Below are 21,321 nucleotides of genomic sequence, written 5' to 3'. Positions count from 1 at the left end.
ATGATGATCATTACCATTACTTTTATTATCATTATTATTATCGTTATTATTATTATCATTACTATTATTTTCCTACTATTATAATCATACTGTATTATCAATTTAGCATTTTTCAATGTCCTTAAAACGTTGACATAAACAAGGCTAAGATTCCTCTATAAAAGGATTCGGTTGATGATTTTTGATGCTGCATCATACAACAACGTTATTATATGCTCTGTATATGTACGGTGTACCTCGTGTGCTAATATAAAGTCATGACTGAAATGAAATACCTGCAAAGAGCTGCTATTGCTGATATCTATCCTGTTTAGTTTGATGAGGGTTTCATTTGCCTAAGATGAAGGAAATAAAAGCTATGATTATGGACCTGATAATGAGCTATACAAGGGCAATAATAGGGTACAAACCAGTTTCTGAAGTTTTCGCGACGGCGGTAACAGTGATGATGTTGACTGCAACGATGATGATGTTGGTGGCAAAGACAGCGATGACGAAGTTGACGACGAAGCCACTGATTTTGATTAATAAGGAACACATGAAAAAAAAAAAAAAAAAAAAAAAAAAAAAAAGAACGAAAGAGGTTAGGAACAAAACAACTAGATGAAAAACGAAAGAAACAAGAAACATAACAAAAAGTAAAACAGCTAAGAGCGAGTAAAAGAAAAAAAACAAAAACAAAAATAGATTAAAAAATAACAGATATAACAGAGCAAATAAACCTATGAGCACATATATTACAGCATCACTTAAGACTGCACGAATACAAAATTTACTCATACCTTTATATCAATATCATTATTTATGCATTTCATATTTACTTAATGTAGCTTGATACTGTCTGTTCTTATTTTATGTCATTTCTGACATGACTGTTTAACATATCCATAAAATTGGAGTTGGAGGGCAAGTGAACTGGTCGCTTGCCTGATTGAGTCCGTGAAAACTCGTCGTCAGATTAGACATCATTAACTTAGTATAATACACACTGAAATAGTCCAGAATATAACAATTATGCACATGTTTTCCAAACTGTGAGTGTCTGACACAAAGGTAAAAGATTGAAATAGGACAGTCTGCCATTTTTTTTAAGGAACCACTTCACTAATTGCTGGAGATCTAGAATAGCGCCCCTGCAGAATTCCTATTTACTGGCTTGCTTTACCCAGCGCAACCTTTGCCATCGGAAAGGAGCCTAAACCTCACCTCACAAGCGTTTAACAGACCTATAATAATAATAATAGAACTACTTATATAACGCTTATCCAGACCTAATCTAAGCGCTTTACAAAATAGAAATATACATTTTGAATTAATTTTTAAAAGTAAGTTTTAAGTTTACGTTAACAGAGATTTAAATATTCGATTCACAAAAAAAAAGGGTGTCTAAGATCTAGGCGCTAAGAAGAGAATTCATACATATAAAAATACTCTTTAAAAAGAGAAGTCTTAAGTTTACGTTTAGAGAGATTTAAATTGTTACAAGAACGAATGTCATCAGGTAGTTTGTTCCACTGTTCAGGAGCCGAAACAGCAAAAGATCTATAGCCGTAAGACTTGAGATTAAATTTGACAGGAGCGGACAGGTGTAATGTTGAAGATGACCGAAGCATTAATAATTATTATTGCTATGCTGACAATTCCTGTTATACTACCAGCTAAAAAATAATACTAATAATATTTAGATGAATGTGTAACATTTTTCTCAATTATTGAATAGGTTGTGATACTCACCCGTTTTTCTTTGTTGGCATTTTTGTGTACAGTTTACCCCATTGCATTTAAGTCCACAGTTAGTACTACTGCAATAACAGGTTTGTCTAGTAACAAATATCTGTTTTTCGCTGGTCATATTACATTTTGTAGTGTTGCATATCTGATAAAGGCTACTTCGGTTGCGTTTGACCTCATTACAGCGATCTGCCAATGGGTTGTATGTCTCACTACATTTTTCCTCGCAAAACCCGGGAGACATCCTATTTCGCTTGCCCTCACAACTCGTTATGATACACTTCAGTTGGCAAGTGTAATCAGTAAAGTAGCAATTCTGCACCCAACTCTTGTTGCCATATTCGAGTATGCAAGGTATTCCAGAGTAGTTTCGGCAGTAGCCTTGCAAAGAACCTTTTGCAGTAACTGGAAAAAGTGCAAAAACTATAATAAATGAGAAGGAGAATAAACGAAGCAATTCAAAGAGGAAAACAGTATGATCTGCCCTAAACAGCAGCGGTTTTCAATAATTGAGTAATTATGCACTCTAGTAAATCAGCGCTTAGCTTCTTCACCTAGAATACTAATGATAGTAATTACAGTAATTAGGATGATAATAATAAGAATATTAACAGTAATAGTAATAATAATAATGATAGTAATAATAATAATAATAATAATAATAATAATCAGTATGCACTAGCGGTCCTTAAGTACCACATGTGGACGCAGCACTGGCCGCTGACAGAACTAAGGAGGATTGATCGGGAAGCGCGGAAAATCATGGTAACAAATGACGGAAAACACCCAGCGTCATCGACCGCCTTATTGTACGTGTCGAGGAAGAAAGGTGGACGTGGCCTGCAGTTCGGAGAGAGACATACAAGATCACGAAGATTAAGGCAGTAATGAAACTGTACTCAAACAGCGACCCTAGTATGAAAACGGTAAGAGAGTTTGAAGAGCGCGCTGCTGCGTTGGGATATCAGTCACTCATTACTGAGGCCCTGAGGTATAGTGAAGAACTTGGTCTGACGTTGAGGATTTTACACCTGGAACCTGTACCCTGAGCATTCCGATTGGGCCAAATTTGCCTAATGACTCATCAGTGAGAAATATTAAAAACATTAAGCTTTGGTCAAGTATGAATCGTATGAAGCTAAATTTGACCAAAACATGGGAGTTAGTAATGAGAGGAAAGACCCACAAAACCCCTCCGGGAACTGTACCTATGATTGAAAGAAAGAATGAGTTTAAATCATTGGGAGTAACTTTTCATAAAAATCCATGCAACTGGGATAGTCATTTTCACAGTATGATGGATAAGGCTAATTCAAGACTCTTTATCCTTAGGATTTCTAAGTACTATGGGTACGCTTTAGAAGAACTTACGATCTTATTTCGTAGCTTGATTATGTTTGTATTTACCTACGCAATTGAGATATAAGCATGTGCTTATGGTTGTAAATGCCTCTCTTAGATTGATAAATTCTGTAAGCGAGCATGGAAATATGGTTACACCAAGGATCGCATATCCATGAACAATGTAATTTTAACCAGGGATAAACAATTGTGGGAGAAAGTCACACATGTAAACGCGCATTGTTTGGCGGATCTCCTTCCGAGCAAACGTGCACGTCCTTTACGCCAGCGTGGTCATGATTATACGTTGCCGTGTTTGTATACTTGATCCAGAAGCTTCATAATTTCACCAGTTAGGATAATTTCCGTTAACGATAATATGTAACGATTTTTAATTCAAGTAAGTTACGAACTTAAATTTAGTGGGCCATACAAGAAAATATGGTTCGTTAAATTGAAAAAAATCATAGTGCACATTCTAACTCAGATATAACAATTTTGTCTTACCTTTGGGAATCTCACAAATAAAAGCGTTTCTTGAATGGCGGGAGAGATCATTAAAAAGGCCCTGTTTACCATTAAGCTGTTTGTACATTTGACCCACATTTCCATCACCATTTGGCTCCCCACTACTCCATTTGCACATAGTCAACGGTCTTCCACTAACCCAGGTCCAATTTCCATCCTCTTTTATTAAACCAATGTGCCACTCATGATATTTGTGGGTAGTGTTGCGGTTTTGAATCTCGTCATTAATAAAATCCCATTCTTCTTCAGTTTCAATCGAAACCAAGTCTCCTCCTCTGTTCCGGCAGAAGTCTCTGTTTTCTTCCCATATGCTTCCACTCTCCACAAATATGTACCAAGAGTTTTTAAAAGAAGTGTTTTGGCATTCTAATGAAAATAATATTTAATAATAAGAAGATGCGTTCTTGATAAAAAAGAAAAAAAATTTAACCAGGTAGAAAATGTATCCTAAACAAATTAAAGTCTTCATATCACCGGAATTTTCAGCATCAAACTGTTATTGAAAAATCCGCGCCCCAGATGGGACTTGAACCCACGACCCTCCGTTATCTAGTCGGATGCTCTAACCACTGAGCTACTGGAGACTCTATGGTGAGCAAGGGTCAATTTGTGGGCCTCGACTTGAAACGCATCGCGCGGCTACAAAGCCAAGTATTGGTAAGCGCCTGTGAAACTCACTAACAGCATCACGCTGTCACATTAAAGCATATCAAGATGCGGCCAACCAACCTCCAAAGTGCGCATGTATAGATGAAACAATTTTTAGTGTAATAGAAAAATCCGAGCCCTAGATGGAACTTAAACCCACGACCCTCCGTTATCTAGTCGGATGCTCTAACCACTGAGCTACTGGAGACTCTATGGTGAGCAGGGGTCAATTTGTGGGCCTCGACTGGAACTGCATCGCGCGGCTACACAGCCAAGTATTGGTAAGCGCCTGCGAAACTCACTAGCAGCATCACGCTGTCACATTAAAGCATATCAAGATGCGGCCAGCCATATCAAGATGCGGCCAACCAGCCTCCAAAGTGAGTAAAAATTGTTTCATCTTTACAAACTGTTATTGTTATCATTATTATCGTTAGTTTCAATATTTGCAGCTAATGTTTGATATTTGATCAATGTCATGTAACTCATCCTCAATAGATATAGCCACCGATATTCTATTATGAATAATTTCCTCTCACATGTACCTCATCCATCTGTGAGTTAATTTGATTACTGTACCTACTTGAGTTTTTTTTTCTTTTTTGTGTGAATTGTTCAAGGTTTACTGAGAACCTGAACCAAACCCACTATCACCGTCTCACAGACAGTTTTGTCTCTACCATTTCCTACGATTTGATTGGTCTCGACAAAACCAAACCAAATTAATGTAGCTTTATCGCGGAGGTCATATCGTAATGCGAAGGGGACGCAGAACAGAAATCAAAATTTCAAGAGAGACATGATTGACTTATTTCCTTCTGTGTTACTGTATTACAAATCTAGTTTTCGACAGATATGTCATCTCTATTCTCGCACCCCTCTATGGGTTGGGTTGAACATACATGCATTTTACTCTCAGTGTTTTGATATCAAATTCTATCCGTTTCTGGTGAGATATGTAAAAAAAGATTCAACGTAGCAGTGACTGATAAAATAACATCTTTACTTCAGTCTCATAGACGATTTCCACATGAATGTTGAAGAATGTCGCTTCTAAGAAGTAGTAATGTCTGCAATAATTTTAGGGAACACACTTCGACCAGCCGCTGGCTGTTTGTTTGCTTGATTTGAGGGGCTTTTGAGCTGCTAGTTTTTTTTTTTTTTTTTTTTTGTTTTAACAAGGGCAGTCTTGCTTGCGATGAGATGTCTGCAAAGAAAGATCTTTTGGGGTCGAGATATTTTTTTGTTGATGTAAGTCTTCCCGGACTCGATAAGCATTCGATTACTTTCCGAGCGGACCCATTTGGGATGAATTTATTTAGAGTCCTTATAAATATTATTTTGAATCAAACCAAAAGCTTCTTTTTGATTAAGTTTTGTCAAACTGTCTTACTCGACAGTCCTTTGTCAGAAAGTCCTTAGAGAAAAATGATCAACCAGGAGCTGAAAGGAGAAAAAAACAAAAAAAAAACAGGACCTTTAGGAAATAAAACTGAGAAAACCGATAGCTAGCCGAAGACAGGTCACCAGGACGGCCTGCAGCAATTGCGACAAATCACAACAACAAAGCCGTGCACTCGAACTAAACCAAAGTGCTCTCGCCTTCTGATTTGATAGATGCAAAGGACATGCCGTAATGCTTTTTCATTCTTCCAAAAGAAAATCGTACAAACTTCAGATTTACATAATAATAGTAGCATGTGGGTCTTCAACCGTCCCGTAGAAGTCACCACAGTTGGACTTTAATTTCTGCCACACATTTCAACTGACGCCATTTTAACTGCTATTGACGGGTGAAACTCTGTGTTGGCTTATCAAGTGAACAATAAAGTGGTCCGAAGGACAATTAATGTCGGAGACAAAAATCTAGGACTAAGATATGTGGCTAGCCTTAATTAGTTTTTACAGAATTGAACCGCGGCGTCAAGGTATAGACAAACTTGCCCATGGCCGGGACTGTCAAATGCGAGTGAAATTTTTTGAAATTTGCGACCAGGAATGTGCGCCCAATAGTTAATTTATCTCTCCGACGCGCTATTACTTTGCAGAGAAAATTAAGAATCTTTATTCAACTGTCCTCGACGGCATGTGATGACTGCTAAATTGTGTTAGTCAACCAGTATTTAGTTTCGTTTTATCTTGAAGTTCAAATTTTAAGTTCAAATTTAATTTTAAGTTCAAATATTAAAACTAGAATTACTTTGCCTCACCTGTTCCTTGCAACTGCGTCATCAAATTAAAGATAACTGCTGGAGAGAAAAGCAAACAAACCTTAAACCTTGCTTCAAGGAGCCCTAAATTAGAGAAGAATGGACCAAAATTGGCCAACTAGGCTTTGTTAAACTCACTTTACTGAGAGTTGGAAGTGTTTGCTTCTAAATCAAAGCACTGCTATTTGAAGATTAAAGATGTATCTACAATTTGCACCTAAAGTTAATGATTTTTAAGAGGCAGAAGTATTATCCTTTTGAACTTGAAAATACGCCAAATTCGGGAATTTTTAGTATGCGAGTCATTTTTCGGAGCGATTTTCTAAAAACACTTACTACCCTTTAACAATGAAAGATTAATCTTTACTCTCACTGAATCCGTTTTAAGTTTTAAAATTGGCCGATGGGAGCCCTTATCCATTTCAGTTTGAAAAGTTGTAGTCGAAATTGCGTTAAAAAAACTGGCGCTTTTTAGGCAAGCGAGCCATTGTCTTTAACTTAGCCATGAATAACAATACACCTGTCAAACTAAACAATACCTATTGTTGAAACTCATTCGCTTGTAAAATTATTCACAGCTGCCGCGAATTTTAAAAACTGCTATGTGCATCAGCTGTCAACCTTCATTTAAGTTCAGTGATGATGGCATGCGTTGACCAGCAATCTGTATGCAAGTAATATTCGAAAGAGTAGGATACTGTGAAATATGGTTTACCTTTACACTCGCTTACACATTTCGTTCTCTCGACCCACCCTCCTTCTCTCTCTCTCTGTTCCCCGAATATGAGCAAAGGCTTTACAACAACCAGAATAGTGTCCCTTATCGTTCTACATTAATTTAAAGTTACAAAGCATTGGTAGCAAAGAAAATACATGCTGACGTTTTGACATTCAACGTTTTGATGGTTATTTCGACCAAAGGATTGAACATCGGTTTCAAAATTTAACAAAAGGTTATGGAAGAAGACCTATTCACTGCTCCAAAGCATTGTTTTGTGAGCGAACTGGCAGGAAATTGTGGTTGGATTCCCAAACGGAAAAACAAAAAAGGATAATTACCAATTTCATACCCAGCCTCGTTTATATGTCTTCCTTTTGACATCTTGTCGGACTAGACTTAGCTATTGTGTTCCTGTGATCCTTCAGATCACAGCTAAAAGTCACTCATCAGACCTTCGTAAAACAACAATTACGGGCTAGAATGCCCTCTTCGTCTTAAGAAACGCATCAAAACGTTATCCTCATGAATTATTATGTTGCATCGTATCTAAACTATTGAGTCAATTATTTTTTGTCATGGAAAGACGTTCGCTGAGTTCAACTTGTTTGTAAGCAGAGAGCTGAATAAAATGTACCGGCATGACTTTTTCCCTGTTTGATGAGGTTGAACATCGCAGTATGTTCAAAGACCGGTCTATGTTTATCGATATATTCACTCTCTATCTATTTTTTTTTTTTTTTAAGCATAACCTTAAAACAAGTACTTACTCAGGATGCAACTTATAGACGGGGCTGTGAACATTTTACCAGATTAAATTCCACTCATCCTCCTATTCGTCAGGCTAGAGAGACGAATGATTCGCCTTTTTTGGTCTCGATAACCTCTCAATTGGTTTGTTATTGGTAGCAGTGCATATACCGATGATTTTCAACGTTTTTCTGACTCTTCTTATGGCAGAAGTATAGAATGGACGTTATTACAATCGATCGCTTCTTCTCGACCTGAGTCACCAAAGACTTATCTAACTTTTTTTTTTTTTTTATATAAAATTAACCAATGGGAGAAAAAGTTGTTTGCGACAGCTGCAAAACATTGTTTCATTAACTAAAAACATCACTGAAATTTGACATAAAATATAAAGCAAATATGAAGAGGTTAAAAAACCACTTATCTTTTTGACAACAGTTGCTTAATATAAATTAATTCTGCTCGGATGACGACCTTGAACGTTTTTCATTTAAGTGTAACAAGAAGTGTCGGAATCAATGTTTACGGAAAAAACGCGCGAGGCAGGATAAGAATGATAAAACACAAAAAGCTGATTCGGCCCAAAATTGGCACAAGTACTAAATGCTAATATATAGATTTAGCCAAGCCTAAAAGCGGAGCTCCCATTAAATGAAACATTTGCAATAAAATTTCTCTACATATATTAAATATTTTTAGCCAAAAATTCATTCAGTATAGATTAAACCCATTGACGCTTACGTGTAACACGTGCCTGTTAAAAGTCAAAATTTTTGAGAAACCAAGAAAGCAAACACAATGCGCAGTAAATTTTTAAAAATTCCCTTTTTCCAAAAAACAAGCTCTAGGGAAAGAAGAATAATTAAATAGCTTATTTCCGACGAAAAAAGCGATAGGTGCATATTACATTTTAACTCAAAAATCAAGATCAAAGATAAAAATCGCAATTAATTTTCGCATGTGTGCAAATGGGCATGTAGATCATATACTTAAAAATTGGAAAATACGAATTTGTCCGTGAGTAAAGAGATCTGAATTTCCATGGAATCTATCAATAGGAAGCAAGACTAAAATGGCCAAGAAATATTTCGGGACGACAGATTTTATTCAAAACAATTTTTGATTTGCTGTTATAAGCGAAAAACGTACCAATTTCTTACGCGTACAAAGCCCACGCGGTAAAATTCATCATGCTCAGATCGTTGTTTACATACCTTCAAGGCCAGAAATTGCTATTATGAGTTAATCTTAAGCCCTGGTCAAACGGCGCATGATAGTCGATGATAGTTGATGATAGTCGATGATAGTTGAAGTGCGCGCTTCCGTTTGACCACCAACTATCATCACAGGGGGCCCATACAATCTGTTTGTGTAGCCGACCGTTGTTTTATTAATAGTGAAGTACCAGATTTACCGTTTGCCTCACCTAGAGTGATATATTGCTGACTATGTACAGAAATCATTGATGAATAAACGTTGAATTACTTTACATGTGGTGTATAGTCATCCTTTTCCTCAAAAATATTTTCTTTTGAGCGATTTTGAATAAGTCTGATTTCGTCATTCTCATGCATTAAAGAAAGACAAGGGTGGAAGCCTTGTTTTGAATGGGTTCAAGCGCCCGAGCGATTATAACCCCGAAAATCGCATGGCTCCGCTTTCAAAGTTCGCAGCATTAAGGTAAAAAGATGCATGATTTTCCTCGTACTTTCCAATCGAAAATCCATACAAACGGACCGGAGTTAGCCCTCGAAGAAAATCAAAATCCCACAGTATTTTAGTGTCTGGAATGCGTAGCAAGATTCTCATGTGCCAGCCAGAAACCGTCACGTTGATTGCCCTTTTCTGATTGGACGACGTTAAACGATAACCAATTCAAAATATCTAACGAGGGTGGGGAACCGTTGGCGTTTGTGACCCTTCAACTGTTTACCCACCAGACTCGGGTCGTGTGTCTTAACGCTCACCGGAAGCTACTTATATTTTGCCCATTCAACAACAAACATATGAAACATATGTGTGAACTGCGGTTATGAGACGTATATGAGAACGATCCTTCGCAGTAAAGCACTATTTGAGCAATAGTGAAAATCAGACCTGAAAAAAATTTCAGGCCTGTACGGGACTCGGGCGCCTTCGAGTCCCGTACAGGCCTGAAATTTTTTTCAGGTCTGATTTTCACTATTGCTCAAATAGTGCTTTACTGCGAAGGATCGTTCTCATATACGATTTTGCCCATTGTTAGCGTCCGCCAATGAACAGGGAAACAGATTGTTTAGTATTCAAATATTCCAATCTTGGCTGATCGATTAAAAGACTTTGAATGCACAGACCGAAATTTTCGCAGGGTAGAAGGGGCGGCGCGGAAAAAATTTACAGACAAATGTATGGAAAATTAGAAAAATTAATTGAACGTCTTATATCCAACCTACATTATTCAAACTTGGTGAATACAATCGTCTGCTCAGTGTTTTAGCGTTGCAATTCATAAACTGCGTAAAATTCAATTTTGGGAAAAGTTATTTGCCATGGGATTCCCATACGAACACTGTAATTTCTGACCGCTTTGCCTACCCGTAAAGATAGCACCGAAAACCGTGACAACGCCTAGCTGTTCGTTGCCTGTCTGCGAGAAGTGCGCACGGGAAAGTGCAGCGATATTTCCTATGCTTTCATCAAAAGCATGGCTCGGCCTCTTTCAGATGAAATGAAAGAAACAGCGACTCATATTTTCTTCCGGCGCTTACCAGTAAAATTTTTTAATTCACAGGTGCTGTTTATGTTGCCGGGTGACCTGTTTACTTTTGACACAATTGATGAAGGAGATGCGAACAATGGGCGAAAATGTAAGTTGCTTCCCGTGAGCGTTAAGACACACGACCCGAGTCTGGTGGGTAAACAGTTGAAGTATCACTAAACGCCAATGGTTCCCCACCCTCGTTAGATATTTTGAATTGGTCATCGTTTAATGTCGTCCAATCAGAAAAGTGACGGTTTCTGGCTAGCACCTGAGAATCTTGCTACGCATTCCAGATGCTAAAATACTGTGGGATTTTGATTTTCTTCGAGGGCTAACTCCGGTCCGTTTGGATGGATTTTCGATTGGAAAGTACGAGGAGAATCGTGCATCTTTTTACCTTAATGCTGCGAGTTTGAAAGCGGAGCGATGCAATTTTCGGGGTCAAAATCGCTCGGGCGCCTGAACCCTTTCAAAACAAGGCTTCCACCTATGTCTTTCTTTAATGTATGACATCAACGACGAAATCAGACTTAATCAAAATCGCTAAAAAAAAAAACATTTTTGAGGCAAAAGGACGACTATGCACCACAGGTAAAGTAATTCAACGTTTATTTATCAATGATTTATGTACATAGTCAGCAATATATCACTTTAGGTGAGGCAAACGGTAAATCAGGTACATTCATTATAAAACGACGGTCGGCTACATAAACAGATTGTGTGGGCCCCCTGTGCTATCATCGACTATCACCAACTATCATTCATTTTGAGCTTGTTCAAACTCTTCATGATAGTCGATGATAGTTTTTCTCGTTTGACCACGCGTATGATGGTTCACTATAGCTTTTAGTCAGCTGTTTTCCCCGAAAATCGGCGGGCTCGTTTAAAATGGCCGCCAAAAGCTAAAGATTTCCTGAAATGTTTCAAAGTTCATTCGCAACATTTCCTTGTAAGCGGCAGTGTCCTCCACTCGCAATTCTTCCACCAATTTCAACATCCCCTTTTCGTTTCTCCTTTTAATCCATTCCCTTGTCCGCCCCCTCTTCTACCGACGCCCACCAGATTCATCCTCCGTACATTCCTCCAGCAAATCGATTACTAGTAAGCAAGCTTCCGCCCTCTTTCGTCGTGATAATTCATACTTCAACAAGTTTGTATGCCTCACGCGAAGCCATGTTAGTGTTCACATTTTACGCGGAAAGAGCCTGGAACTAGCTGCTCGCGTGACTTTGCTCGCGCGACTGCCGGTGAACTATCATTAACTATCACGAACGTTTTTGGTTGTTTGACCATGCGAATGATAGTTGGTGATAGTTGATGATAGTTTGGCTTAATTCCTGAGTTAATCTAATTCCTTGTGAGATATGGGGCTCCCCAGCGAAGTCCACATTTCACCGCTTTTTTGCATAATCAATTAGCTAGCTTTCCCTTGTTACTGTGACAAACGGAAATATCATTTGCAATTCGGTCCACTGGGTTATATTTAATACATGTTAGATGTTTTATTGTGTAGTATCGCTGAGTATTTTACGAGTTCTGCTATACTTTGACGAGCCCGTAGAGCGAGTCAAAATAAAAAGAACGAGTAAAATTACTGAGCGATACGATACACCAAAACGTCTAATAAGTTATTTATTATCCCCCACGCCAAATTGTTATTCCAGTGCGAGCGAATTTCACGCCGGATATTTATTTACGGGGATTGTGTGACAGAAGTATGCGAAGCGGGAGGAAATTAGCGCATTGTCGTGTTGCTGTTTCTATTTTCTTCAATAAATGATGAAATTTCAATGTCGTCTAAATGTCCAACTACTTTTCTTCGTTTGATTTATGTAATAAACCTGAATCAATATTCATCAGCCATTCCGACTCTTCGTCGTCAGAAAAATAATTTAAATTGTCCGCCCTTTTTTTTTTTTTGGAACTTTAATCCAATTCGTCGCTTGCGCGATTAGAGAAAACCTGTCTAACCCGTTCTCTGGAGTACAAATATCGCCTGACATTTGTACTTGTCTTAGGCGTTATTTGTTCTCTAGGGAGTGTAGCTGGGTAATAATTATCATAATTCAAGAAAATTGGGTTGGTTTAACTTTTAAATTTCATTTATTTCCTTACCTCTACCGTAAGTTAAGCCAATATTGTAAGGCTTTTCGACAAGATTACGTTATTTAGCTATTTCACAAAAAAATGATCGACAATGTTTCCAACAAGCATTCGGAAAATCTAAACTACAAATGTATGTCATATTGATAAAATATTTAAAGTCATTGAAAGCTCGCAGAGAGTCTTCTTAGTCGTTCTATCTGTTCGCAGCAGGGTACTGTACGTAGAACATATAAAATAACAACGCCTAACTTCCTCGGTGCTACGCTGTTTAATGAGGGACTTTAAACTTTTTGCCGTTTATTATGGGCCATATTTCTATACAATGGAAATATTTGTTTCCTTGTTTTACTCTTTTTCTATTCTCTTTTTATCTTATTCGCCTCGATTAGCGACACGCTGGTGAATGAAAACTGTGAATAAAGACGCCAAATTTGTGGATGCAACTGCGCCAGTTTCACCCCTGGTTTTATCGATGAATTATATGACGGGAAAATCTTAAATTGATCTGTTATAATTTTGAAATTGTTAAAGACAATTAATTGAAGTATAAAACTACTGAACTCAACGACTGATGCCATGTTTCTGTCGTGAAATCGATAATAAAAAGATGAATTCTATTTATTTTTGTTATCATTACTATTTTCAAGTGTAGTTGAAAATTCAAGAACAGACATTAACAAAGTTTGATCTATTCTCTTTTTATAAGAGAGAGTTTTATAAAAGCCACCAATTACATTGCTTTTTGTTTTTTATGTTTGACCCTTTCGCTGGCAAACATACGAACTCGTATACTCCGACCCTATCCATACTAAAAACCTCAGGGGACCCCCAGATAGTATTGTTTTGAGTTGTTAGAGATTTTCATGGTTTGTCAAGTCACTTTCCTTCATTTGTCGCTGTTTTTCTCGCTGTTTACAGCTCAATTTGACCGGTTTTTTGCAAAACTATCCTTTTAAAAATGGCGTCTACATGGATTCCAGTCAAGGAAGCACGGCGAATTGTGTTAGAGGATGATCCTAACGAAGTTTTCTTTGGAGGGAAAAGGACCGTGACTATTTAAACTTTTGAACTGTATCTTTGAATGTACGTCAAGTATTTCATACTGCATTTTTTCCTGTTCCTACACTCTTAAAGGTTGCTATGGATTGTAACTTTTTTTATAAGAACAAAACCATTCTTACCTTATTGTCTGTTTATGGTTCTTTGTGTCCTTCTTGGTTACTATTTTGGTGATTTCAAGTGAAGCTAGCTAGATGTTACTCAAGTATAGCTCTGCAATATCACATATCCTCTAATTTTTGAAAATTGCTAAGCCGCACCTTGATGAACAGTAAAAGGCGTAAATTTGGTTATAATCAAGATAATTGAATGGAATAAAAAGTGTTTGGTTCGTGAAATAATACACTTTTGCATAATACAAAATTTATGCCCACAAGTACGTTGATGCCTTGTCTTAGTAGAGCAGGAAAAACAACATACTCTTCAAACATTTTGTTATGCTTGGCTTTTCTTGTCCCAAAATATGTGCACAAGGACCCATATGTAACCAAATAGTCTTAAACGATGGTAAATTTTCTGCTGATTTCTGATGAGCTGTGGCCTGATTTGTCGGCTTACATCATAGAAAAATATTGAGTCCTCAGGAACCTGCCAGCGAAAGGGTTAATACTGGTGGTTACAGAACGTTCAAATGCCAAAATATCTATATCTAGCCATCCGCTACTTTCTTTAAATTTCTATGACATAAACCAACAGATGTTGTAAAGATTGTACTTACATAGTGTACCGGGGCTGTAAAAATTTTACCGGATTGAAGCCCGCTCTTCACGCAATTGATCAAGCTTACCATATGCTACTGGTAGATGTCGGTATGCTTATATCGGTTCTAGACTCGATAACAACGCACATCCGACAGATTTTTTAACGAATGAGGTAATGTAGAATGGACATAACAATCTTGCATTAACTTGTTAATGGCATAGGTTACGACAATTTTTTTTCACTTGATTCACATGGCGATAAGGCTAGAGGCTATTTCTACCAGCTGAGGAGTAATGTACACTTCATAAAACCAATCACGATTTTAAAATCGCTATGTGAGTTAATATTTCGTCATGCCGTGTATGATAATAGGTAGAATAAAAAAAAATTTTAATGACACTAGTTCAGGAATCACGTTTATCGGTACTTGTCTTTGGTACGTTATAATTTTTCCCACCGGAAACTATACCTAGTATCTTCTCTGCACGAATGGAAACAATTTGCAGCATCGATCGTATAAGTAATAAAGCAGAGCGTTGTAATTGCTAACACAGTATCTTCACCAGCGGGATCGATCTGGTAATACATCCACATACCGGAGGAAATAGGAGTCTTCCGGTTACTCTACGTCATGGGAATTGGAATAGGTTTGAGGAAGCAGGGGGAGGGGAAGAGCGTGTCAAGTACAAGGATTTTCCCTTTTTTTCATTCTTCATTTACAGGCTAGCTTTAAACGCACACAGATAGCAAAGATCACCACGTGCAACGATTCTCACAGATATTCCTTACCTGAAGAAATTTCTGTAAGATGCCAAACATTATCTGGCTTTGACCCAGTTCGCAACTGTGCCTCGAAGTAACCGGTATGGGCGCTGATTTCTTTCGAGCAACGACGTCACATGCTTCGAGCAAAGCAAATACTGGTGCCTTTTAGCTTTATTTCATTGAAATAAACTTAATTTCTATAGCAAGCCGGACAGGACAAAAGTATAGTGAGTTAAAAGAAGTATAGCTGAAGAGTTACAAATATCATAGTACGAGTTTAAAATTTCACTGGACGAGTTGCAGTTTTACTGGATGAGATACAGATTTTGTACTTCCAGAAAAAAAGATTGCTGTACCAGAAAAACTTTTTTAGGCACGAGGAAAAAATTATAATGCGAGAAAAAATCTGATGGACGAGAAAAACTTTACTGGACGAGAATATCGATTGATTATCGATTAGTTTCGAAACATGGTCAGCGGTATTATTTTTAAAACACAAGTCAGCGGTATTATTTTCAAAACACAAGATGACGGATTTAAACGTGACAGTGAATGCATAAATACCATACCTGCGCAATTAATTTCGGGAATAAGGACTTCACTTGGTCTGACATGAATGGGCGTGTTCTTGGATTTAAATAATCTTTGGATAATTGTGCCATCAAGACCTTGATTACAGCGACCTAGGACAGGTTTTACCAGCAAATGGTGAACTGAGTGCAGGATCTCAATATCTACCAGAGGAGGAATTAGATCTCCAAAAGCCTCATGGATAGTAGTCTCGACTTCTATTTCTGACATCCCCTTGTGAAAACGGATAGCTGTGATCACGTGGCTGCGTTCCGTTAAGAACAGTTTAGTGCTTTGTCTTGGGACGATAGAATCATCGGGGTCACTAAGAAAAGTCACATCACAGAGAAACAGGGTGTTTGCTGGACGATTCGGGCGCCTAAATGTCAAACTTTGACCAATTCTTCGACTGTTTTGAAGGTGCCGGAGTCGTGAAAACAGAACGGCGTTGTTGCTAGTCTGAACTGTTGAACTTGTTGATGGTGTACTCGTTGTGTTTACGTTTCTTGCACAGCCTCTATTGAAGATCCTTGATACTTCATTATTAATGGCTTGATTACGAGGAATAAGTCTCTCAGATAGATCTTGGACAGTCTTTAATAACGACTGTACATCAGCAACATTCTGATCCGCCATGTTGACAATGATTGTTAATGTGCATGACAAAATATCAATACCGCTGACCATGTTTCGAAACTAATCGATAATCAATCGATATTCTCGTCCAGTAAAGTTTTTCTCGTCCATAAGAATTTTTCTCGCATTATAATTTTTTTCTCGTGCATAAAAAAAGTTTTTCTGGTACAGCATTATTTTTGCTGGAAGTACAAAAACTGTATCTCATCCAGTAAAACAGTAACTCGTTCAGTGAAATTTGAAACTCGTACTATGATATTTGTAACTCGTCATGTAAACTTCTTTTCACTATACCTTTGTTCTGTCCGGCTTGCCATATAATTTCTGCTGAAATTTGGGGATCATTCAGTCATTTTAAAGTGGTGCTTACGATCAGCAGAAAAAAAGCACGATGTTCTTAGAAACCTGTTTCTTAGAAAACATAAAAAAAAAATCAAGCCTCAGACTATGTCAAAATTTGCGCGTTCCATTGATCTTATGTGGTTTACATGGCATAGTAGGGGCATGATTAACGGGTATATTTTGTGCCAGTTGGGATTATTGGTTGTTTTTATCAATCTAACATCTACAAAAAAAAAAGTGACTCGAATGGAAATGAAAATTGTATATTAGTAAGGGAAATGTTTAATTGCAAGTTAGCCGGTTTCAACCCAAAATCTCATCGATGAATTAAACGACGAAGAATTGCTGAACTGAATTGACCTTTACTTTAGCATAATTTATAATTTTGAAACTAAACGTAGCGAGTTCCTTGAAAAAACAAAGCTCTTGAAATCAATAACTGATGCCTTATTTCTGTCATGGGATCGATGGAAAACATGAATACTGCAATAAGTTTTTTTTTCTCTTTTTTTTATGTGGGTGGAGGTTTGGCGTCCGTTTACAGAAAAACATTTAAAATCTCAAGTTGATGAAAATTCGAGGAAGCAGGAACTTAATTTAAAGGGAAATTTAAAAAACCGTCACAAGTTGACTAACCCTCACGGCATTAATTGTGAAAATACCTTGTCTAAACTTTCCTTCTGTATATCACAATCCTTGCTTTCCATAAAGCGTGTCTATGAAATGAGCTCGGATGAACACCCTTCCCTTTTCGTGCAAGATTGTTCATTCCACAAGTAAGACGTCTGAATAAGTTTTAAACGAGAAACTTAATTCGTTTTTGTGCGAAGATCTTACAATGTGTACGTGTCGGCTGACAACTTGTCACAGCAACCTCAGAAAGTAGGTAACTAGGCTATTGTGTTCTGGGACCCTACATTTTATTTCTGAAAGGTGGTGCACCAAACGTCATTTATGACCACAACAACCACGAATTGTATCGTGCATTTCAATTTCATAACCGCGTAATTTTTTCATTGTGGTCAAATGTTTCCAAATCATCTTGCGTCTTAACAAAACTAAAAATTATTAGATTCTGAAACAAGCTTAATAACACCTCTTCCTTTCAAAAAAGAAACAACTTTGAATTTAAATTTACAAGACATGTGTCGACATTCCCATGTCATCTTCCGTTGCATATGAGCATTTAACCGTTGTACATTTGAATTTAAATTAAGGTACGTTACAAACTACGTGTCAGGGCTTACGTTACATTTGAATGTAAAAACGCGAAAAATGTAAATAGCGCGCGCTTGACTAGATCAAAAAATAAATAAATAAATATAATAATAATAAAAATATATTAAAAGACCAAGGAACAACATAATTAAAAGGAAAGAGACAATTCTAGGTGTTTCAATTGCTGATTAAGGATGGGTTTTTCCCACTTAATATGCAATGCCTCTTTGATCTTAATTTGGTATTTTGAAGCGGCAGAATCTAAGATCGTGAAACATTCAGTATCACAAGAGTCAAGACAGGCCCTTGATGATTGCAGGTGCTTGTAAATATGCGAGGTTTTGTCCGACAAGAGGTGCTCACGAACTCGTGTACAAATGTGGCGAGTGGTCTCACCAATATAACTGACATTACAGCCAGCACATGAAAATTTATATATGACACGCGAACGTAGACCTAGCGGTACTGAATCTTTCACACTGAACATGTTTCTGAGTTTGAACGTACTGAAGACTAACTTAACATCTAAATCAGCTCTACAATAACGTTTGAGTAGTTGTCTTAACTTAGTCTGAGCGATGTTCGAAAACCGACCAACATAGGGAAGTTTATAATAGTGCGCAGAAGGTTTACCGGAGTTAGAAGAGGCGTTATGCCCAGTGGGAGAGGCCGGATTATTTTCTTCGCTAGATACCTGTAAATGATCTTGTCTATGACCCAAGCTGCAAAACAATTTTTCCGTAGCAAGAAAATAAGTTTCTTGACATCCTCTTCCTTTGTTTTTAATTATATATTTTATTGGGGCTACGGGATGTTCCAATACAGAGATATCTTTATCTAATCGTTCACTACTTCCCTCACATTTCTATAGAACACAACCCCTAGATAAAGTAGAGTTTGTACTTACTCAGCGCACAATGTATTGCCAGTGCCGTAAACAAACTACCGGATTGAGGCTCACGCATCGCCCAGTTCGAATTCATCAAGCTTATGATATGCAGAGGTTTCTTCTCGTAGAGGCCAGTATGTTTATGTTCAAGTATGGTTCTTGACTTGATGACAAGTCAAGTATAGTTCTTGACTTGATGACAACCCAATCTCACTTTTAAAGGAGATAGTGTGTAATGGACAAAACAATAATCGATCACTTCTTACTGATATAAGTCACAATTATTTTCTTCCCTTTATAAACGGACCAAAAATACACCATGCATCCATCAAATAAATAAATAATAAATCGGAACAACTGCAGTTGGAACATTCACACCGCTCGTCGAAAAAATTAAAGCCCAACAACATAACTTACCGGAGGACTCGGCAGTAAAGTCATCAAAACAGACTTCCCAGCATAAGAGGGACAAAGACTTCAAAGAAAGGGTGAATAGTGTTTATGACAGGGCACCACTTAAGACCAGCGAGCACTAGATCTGGCTACCGAAAAGGGTTCATCGGTATGGTTAACCGTCCTTCCCTGACAAGAGCAAGGATATAATCTCAACAAAAGAGAATTCCGAGAAGCTATTAAATTGCGATTCGACTGGCAATTCGAAGATATTTCTTTCAAATGTGCTTGTGCGGACGTGTTAACAGTGGACCATGCAATGGTCTGGAAAAAGGGTGGCTTTATTATACAGCGCCACAAGGAACTTAGATACTTAGAAGCTGAGCTTTTAGGAATTGTCTGCAAAGATGTGGAAATCGAACCCCATCTCCAAGACACGACAGGAGAACAGCCAACATGGCGCAAGATGCTAGGCTAGACATTCATGCTCGTGGTTCTGGGAACACAATCGATCTGCATTTTTCGATATTCGAATTTGTCACCCAAACGCTGAATCGTACAGAAATCTGAAACCGCAGCAGATTTACGGCATGCATGAGAATGAGAAGAAACGTTCCTACTCAAGACGTGTTCTAGACATCGAACATGGTTCATTTACGCCTTTTGTGTTTACTTCGACTGGTGGAATGGGCCAAGAATGTTTGAGATATGACAGTCGCCTTGCAGAACTCACTGTAGACTAGAAAGGAGAACACTATTCAAAGGCAATTTCCTGGATCAGGGCAAAAACTTCGTTTGCATTATTAAGATCCGCCCTAATCTGCCTAAGAGGATCCAAAAAATTAGAAGGCCCAAATTGGATTTTACTAATGTAGACCTCGATATTCAAAGCTCAGAGGCTGCCATTTGTTAGTTAGTTTCAATTTTTTTTAGATAATTTGTTAGTCGACATTTTCATGTATTTTCGATTTTTAAAGATTTTATTTTAATTGTTTTTGTAAATATTTTTTTTGATTAGAGTGAATTATCGTTATCATAGTGTCTATCCTCTAGTTTTTCTTACATTTTTTTTAGATATTTTAACACATTTTTTTCAACTTTCAAGCATTTTATCATAATTTTTGTTATAATTTTCTTGTGATTATGGTAAACAAAGGATTATATTCGTTTAAAAAAAATAAATAATAATAATCTTTATTTAATGTGGAGAAACACTTGCCTGAAAGCTAGTTTACAGGTTTTCCACCAAACAGCTGAAACAAATATTTCAAATTGAAAATAGAATTATTAAGAATCCCATCTGGCCGAAGGCAAACCAGTTGGCTATTTACAAGCATAGCCGAGGATTTGAACTCAGAGCTACCGTGAAATAAATCCAGGAATTGGTAAGGACGAGACTCGAACCCGGGAGCGAGTCCGACACACGGATCACTCAGCTACACTGCCTTTGCAGCTGCAGGTTGTAATTGTTAACGTTTATATCGTATCCCAATACCTTCGTTGGCATGGAAAGAAGGATGAGCAAGAAGGGAGGGGAGGGTGGGGGGGGGGGGGGGCGTAGAGGAGTGGGTCAACACGCTAAATCATAGTAAACTTCCAAACCTTATGACACACTAAAAATTTAACATAACATAGCAAAACTTCCTCAGTGGCACACTCTTTTATGACAGACTTTACATCTTTCCCATTTCATACGGTCATATGGTAAAGCGACGAACTATGATGTGCTACCACCATTTTGTTTTGTTTTTATTTTAAGAATAGGCCTTCGCCGTACGCGTCGCAAGCTCCGCTTTAAATTACACAATTACTCGGGAGTTAAGAAATGTTCGCTTTTTGATCGGATTAAAATTAGATATTTTCTGCAGACAAATACACAAGTATGCTTTACAAATGGCAACATTGTAGCTGTTTTAGTCGTTTTCACTGATTATGCAATATCTCCGAATGGCGATGAAAACTGTTATTTGTGAGT

General features: G+C 37.6%; 2 protein-coding genes across 3 annotated transcripts in view; one reads left to right on the top strand and one right to left on the bottom strand.

The window, feature by feature from the left end:
- LOC148736918 (uncharacterized) overlaps positions 1–21,321 on the top strand; it is a 700,731-nt gene that overhangs the window by 416,574 nt on the left and 262,836 nt on the right. The gene's annotated exons all lie outside the window — the stretch shown is intronic.
- On the bottom strand, positions 85–2,781 carry LOC148736930 (uncharacterized). Its single transcript, XM_088750754.1, has 3 exons — positions 1,735–2,781; positions 411–514; positions 85–335 (listed from the first exon to the last, which is right to left on the bottom strand). Exons 1-3 carry the CDS (start codon positions 1,973–1,975, stop codon positions 156–158), a joined length of 525 nt encoding a protein of 174 aa, XP_088606880.1. The 5' UTR covers positions 1,976–2,781; the 3' UTR covers positions 85–155.

Source organism: Stylophora pistillata, chromosome 2 (genome assembly GCF_964205215.1).
Source record: "Stylophora pistillata chromosome 2, jaStyPist1.2, whole genome shotgun sequence".
NCBI lineage: Eukaryota > Metazoa > Cnidaria > Anthozoa > Scleractinia > Pocilloporidae > Stylophora > Stylophora pistillata.
This window is presented reverse-complemented; position numbering and strand designations above follow the sequence as displayed.

Coding starts and splice junctions, on each gene's coding strand:
- LOC148736930 (XM_088750754.1), bottom strand. CDS start 1,975: ATGTCTCCCGGGTTTTGCGAGGAAAAATGTAGTGAGACATACAACCCA. Junction 515..1,734: donor ATGCCAACAAAGAAAAACGG/GTGAGTATCACA, acceptor AATCAAAATCAG/TGGCTTCGTCGTCAACTTCG. Junction 336..410: donor CGCGAAAACTTCAGAAACTG/GTTTGTACCCTA, acceptor CCTTCATCTTAG/GCAAATGAAACCCTCATCAA.